Here is a 6,000-nt window from a genome sequence, read left to right as displayed (position 1 = left end):
AGAATCTGTAGCCTCCTCCCCGTTGGCGGGCACTAGCATTTGTTCTTGGCATTGTTGTATGTCCTAGTCTACTGCAATGTCATGGGTCATTCTCATTAAGGGACTTTGGAGGAGGAACTATTCTTTTTCATTGAGAGTCCACAGGATTTTCACAGGATGAGTGATATGTGTGAAGCACCACAAATATAAAAACTGCCACCTTTCATAGTTCTAAGCAGTATAGTTAATGTGAGAGACAAAAAGTGACATTTGTTATGAATTGCAAACATCTCTTTGATCCAGGCTTAAGAGATAATTTATTGGAATTCTTATTGAGGAATATTCTAGGATAAAAACAAAAGTCCTAATTTTTTTTTTTAATTTAAGGAAGAAAGAATTAAAAACTCAAGTCATGGGTAGATCATTGCCTAGCATATACAAAGACATAATACAAAGATTTATGAACTAGCTTGATAAATAAATCACATTAAGCTTTGGCTGCTAAATTAATAGCAAATAAGAAGAGCTCAAATTTACTTGGAAATAAGCCTTTGGAAGAAGTTATGAAATAAGCTTATCTGTCTTTTCCTATTTTGGACATTTTGGAGAATGGTTTCAATTATTTAGTAAACCCAAGTGAGACTTTGTAGAAGGTACAACATGAAGCTAATATGAATATTACATTTATCATTAAAACAAACAAAAAACATTGAGGCAGATGAGGTACAAAAGCACCAAGATAATTTCTTTTGACTGTGATATAGGCTTAAAGTGCAAAAGAATATAATGATTTTTTAAATAAAATTATTAACCTTTGTATTGTGCATTTTAGAAAACCTTAATCTAAGAGCACTGACTTTTTTGAACTAAATTAAGAATCAGTTTCCTAAACAAACTTCTCCAAGGTGCAGGTGTAAACTAATGAACAGTGGAGAGTTTATGAGCCTTCCTCCAAGATAATTTGTTCTGTTAAAATAACTGAGGGGCATGAAACGCTGAAGAATGTCATTTTTTAAATGAAAGCACTCCTATTTTTGAACAATTTCAACATTACATGCTACTATTTTTGTCTTCAAATCTGACTCATTAGTTAGAACCCAAATATTATTTTTGGGTTATAATTCTGTTTTAGATTTAAAAATTATATTGGATACAAACTTGGACTAGGTATATTATCCCAGGCCAGCTATTTCTTCCAGTTATAATTATTATAATTAAAACCCTTACTATCTTTGTCTAATGCATCCCGTTAAAAATAATTATTCTAGATGATGAAATGCCTACTTACTCTTGGATGTTATCATCTTCTTTGGTTTATTATTACAAATGTTAAAATATTACTTCCATTTCAAGAACTTCAGTAAGAAGACAAAAAAAGTGGGAGCTTTTCTCATGAAACCAAACAAATGCCTATGTTTAAAAATGAAAGAAAAATAATGGAAAGTTTAAATTAGAATCCAAATAAATAACTCTAAACATTTACATGTGCCTTTATTTCTCCAGTCTCTGCTAAGAGAGAAGCCATAGGGAAATATAGAGGAGCAAAACATAATAAAGAAATCTTTAGTCCATATATTTTACATCAAGAAATTATATTAATTAGATATCAATATTCAAAATAACATTGTTTTAGACTCATAAACTTACATAATCTTCCAGAGGAATTTATTCATTAACACCAGTTTTGTGTGTGGTGACAATATAGTATATTCTAGAAACTTTCCTTTTTTTCTTTCTAAATTCATTTTGACATCTACCCATTTAGATATACTGACATTATATCTCAACGGCTAGGCTTACAAAAGAATTTGGATTTTTTTTTTCTTTTTCCTATCATCTATATAGATGAAATGCCTACTAGTCCATATCCACTGCACACCTAACTTGAATAATGACTTGCAAAATCCCGATAAAGACAGGGAATAGGGAAGGTCGCAAATAAAGAAAAGGGTGAGAGACATGCTAGAAAAAGGAAAAACACCAGTTGAGCTTAAACTAATATACAGATTCTGATTATAACTGACAAATAGGTTGTCCATAAAGGCAGAACTCTTCTACTCTTGGTATCTGTTTACATGAATGGCGGTGCTTCAGAAAGAAAAGATATTCCAGAATGAAGTAAATGGTGGTCATGGGTTTGAGAAAGATGGGAAAATGAAAAGTTTGGTATGTGGTCTGTTTCCCAAGATATTTTCATGGACATCCATTTCATGGATGTTTTCTGGGCTGTAGGAAGAGAAGTTTTTTGAGCTAGAGACAGGGGTAGAGGTAGAGGTAGAAATAGAACAAGAGAGAGAGAGAAGATTTACAGAGGAGTTAAAAGAATCCATTGCATTTAATAAACACCAGAAAAGGATTTTTATCCAGAGGATATTTTTAAGACCCTTGCAAATCAGTAATAAACTGACATATAACCCAGGGGAAATTGTCAATTTTAAAAACAGGCCAGACACAGAAGAAAACCAAATCATAAGTAACAAAAATTCTCAACCTCACATTTCAATCAGGAAAATGTAAAATAAATTAATAATGAGATACTATTTCATGCTTATAAGGACATAAAAGTCTAAAATATCACAAATGTTGATATAGATACACATGGAGGAAACTCTTACACATGTGAATATAAGAAGATGCATATGCCCTCTGACCGGCCCTTCCCTGCCTAGGCATCTGTCTGAGAGAAACTCATGGGGATGTGCACAAGCTAACATGTACACTGGTGATTTTTTTTTTTTCAGTGCAGCTTATTACCATGAAATAAAATAATTTTCTCTTGTCAGGGAACTGACAAATTATGCTTTCTTCAAATTATGGGATACTCTACAGCAGTTAAAATTAATGATCTAGAGTTTCTTGTTTCAATATGGATAAATCCCAAGAAATACAATTTTGAGTGAAGAAAACCAAGTAGCGAGTCATACATATAATGTGAAAACATGTATGTAAATACTCTAAACTCGTAAAACAAGAGGATACAAATTTAATGGATGCATATATGTGTAGTAAAATTACAAAAACATGCATGGGAACAGGTCATACCAGCTTCTGGGTGGGTGGGCGGGCATAGGGGGTTGAAAGTGAAGGGGAATGGGTTAGGAGGTACAGTTTTTCTGTGATATTTTCTCTCCTTAATAAAAAGAAAGTTGAAGAACTTCCAGTGATGTGATCTTGGCAGCATGCTCGATTTTTAAACTCCATAAAATTCTTCCTGAAAAATAAACAAAGAAATTAGGATAGCAAATGAAAACTCCATTGACAACATCTAAATAAAACTAGAAAGAAATATTTCTGTAAACTTCAGATTATAAAAACAATGTAATAAATCACCTACCGCAGCAGAACAAGACCATGATCAAAGCTGGGTGGTAGGAGTAATGAGAAATGAATGGGGACCACGTGTGTACTCCACAAACCAGGGTTTTAAAATTTGCCAACAAATATTCACCTCTAAGAGAAGACCCTACATATCCCAGGTACAAACATGGGAAGACACAGCTGAGAATGGCCAGTAAACCTTGGAAAGGTTCCCAGTCTCCAGTTTGCAAGTGAATTAAGAATACTGCACATAGGTATGAAAAAAAAATTGAAGGTCTGAGCTAATTTCAATTTATAGTTAAGTGACCATAAAATTAAGCCACCAGTTAACTTCCATTTACAAGTTGAATGACAGAACAAGGAAGTAAACAGAAAAATCCAGAATGTAAGACATTCTATAGAACAACTAATCCAGTTTCTACAAGTCAATATCTGAGGGGAAAAGAAGGAAAAGGACTTCTCTGAATCAAAAGAGACTTATAAGATGAAAGTGGGGACCTTGTTTGGATCCTGATTCAAACAAATCAATGGACACATTTTCCAGACCACTCGTAATTTGATTTTGGACTCGGTATGAGATGATAGCAAAGAAATACTGCCAATTTTATTATATGATATTAATACTTTTTAAAAGGAAAATGTCCACAATTTTTAGAGATTTATATTGAATCATATAGGGGTAAAACTATGTTGCCTGATATTTGCTGTAAAATGCATAAAGAAGAAAAAATGGAAACAACATTTTTTTAAAAAATAGGTTAATTTATACAAAGCTACATTAATTAAAACACAATGTGGTACTGGCATAAAAATAGACGTCTAGACCAATGGCATAGAACAGGGAGCTCAGAAATAAACCCTTTTGCATATGGGCAAATGTTCTGCAATGAAAGTGCCAATGGAGGAAAGAACAGTCTCTTCAACAAATGGAATTGGGGAAACTGGATACTTGGATGCAAAAGAATGAACTTAGATCCTTGCCTTAGACCATATACCAAAAGTTAAGTAAAAATGGATTAAAGACCTAGGTATAAGACATAAAACCATAAAACTTCTAGAAGAAAATGGGAAAAGCTTCATGGCATTGAATTTGGCAATGGTTTTTGGAAGACACCAAAAGTCAGAAGCAAAAATGGATAAATGAGACTCTATCAGATTTCCAAACTTTTGCATATCAAAGAAAATAGTCAACAGAGTGAAAGGCAATCTTCAGATGGGAGAAAATATTTGTAAATTATATATCTGGAATTATATTCAGAATACAGAAAGGACTCCTACATCTGAAGAGCAACAATAATACTTTCACTTTCTTTTTCTTTTCCTTTTTTTTTTTAAAGATTTTATTTATTTATTTGACAGACAGAGATCACATGTAGGCAGAGAGGCAGGCAGAGAGAGGGGAAAGCAGGGAAAGCAGGCTCCCTGCAGAGCAGAAAGCCTGATGCGGGGCTCAATCCCAGGACTCTGGGATCATGACCTGAGCTGAAGGCAGAGGCTTTAACCCACTGAACCACCCAGGCGCCCATACTTTCACTTTCTTGAAAGAGGAATAAACCAAACAGAGGCGCGGGGTTAGCGGCAGTCTTAGGCTCAGGTCATGATCCCAGGATCCTGGAATCAGCTCGGCATTGTGCTCTCTGCTGGGCTGGGAGCTTACTTCTCCTTCTCCCTCTACTGTCCCTCTGCTTGTCTCTCTTGCTCTCTCTGTCAAAATAAATAAACAAAATCTTAAAAAAAAAAAAATGCTTGCAGTCTTCTAAGGTATCTACTGCCATGCCCTGATAGCTAAAGCTGATAAATGATCTTTTCTTTAGGAAATGCTAAAAACTTGTTAGCTATATTAATGGTCCAGGCAAGATGACTCATGAGTTTTGCAGTGTTATTACTGACTACATAAAAGGAAGAAATCAAATGATATTATATTAGTAATGTAAGGGGACAGATGGTAGTTACACTTATGGTTAACATAATGTATAAACTTGTCAAGTCACTAAATTGTATACCTGAAACTAATGTAACATTGTGTGTCAACTGTACTCAAATTTATAAAGAAAAAGCAAAAATTGATAATAACATCAACATCAAAATAAAATTGCATTCCCTGAATCAGTTAGGTCATAAATGACTATCAATTGTCCCGCCTCCCAAATTACTGGGGAAATCTGTCCTATGATTTTATACTAACTCTTTATTGCTTGCTCCTTATGTTTTTTTTTCATGGTTAGGAGAAGTTTCTGAATATGACCTATAAAGATCTTTTTAAAAGCTTATTACTTATTGTGTATTTTGAAATAATTAAAGATTTACAAAAAGTTGCTCTAATGTAAAGTCCTTAACAGCTACTTTGTCCTAATGGTTACACCATGCATTAACTATAGTACAATGTCAAAAACAGGAAATTTATATTGCTACAATGTTGCATATAGTTCTGTATCATTTTACCATTTGTAACCATTGTATCTTTGTACCATACCATAACCAGTACTGCCTTCAAGATACAGAGTTCTTCCATTGCCACAAAGATCAACTAGCATCAGGATCAAATGAAGAACACTTTTTCTTTTTCTTTTTTTTTTCCTTTTATTTACCAGTTTCAAAATGCCACGTCATACTCTTCCATCTTCCAATATCAAATGTAGAAATCTTACCTCTGTTTAAGTTTCTTTACCTTTTTTTTTTTTAACTTATAATTGTCTTAAATAC

At 33.5% G+C, this 6,000-nt stretch overlaps 1 protein-coding gene across 3 annotated transcripts in view; it reads right to left on the bottom strand.

Moving 5' to 3' along the window:
- Window positions 1-1,771: 1,771 nt before the first annotated feature.
- Window positions 1,772-6,000, bottom strand: part of PTGER3 (prostaglandin E receptor 3) — a 198,924-nt gene continuing 194,695 nt past the window's right edge. For 2 of the 3 annotated variants that reach the window (XM_032301835.1, XM_032301837.1), the window contains one exon: window positions 1,772-3,190. In XM_032301835.1, the coding sequence (XP_032157726.1) occupies window positions 3,016-3,190 (175 nt within the window). In that variant the 3' untranslated portion in view covers window positions 1,772-3,015. The remainder of the gene's footprint in view (window positions 3,191-6,000) is intronic. The other variant, XM_032301838.1, reaches the window with a different exon arrangement.

This window comes from Mustela erminea, chromosome 10 (genome assembly GCF_009829155.1).
Source record: "Mustela erminea isolate mMusErm1 chromosome 10, mMusErm1.Pri, whole genome shotgun sequence".
Classification (NCBI taxonomy): domain Eukaryota; kingdom Metazoa; phylum Chordata; class Mammalia; order Carnivora; family Mustelidae; genus Mustela; species Mustela erminea.
This window is presented reverse-complemented; position numbering and strand designations above follow the sequence as displayed.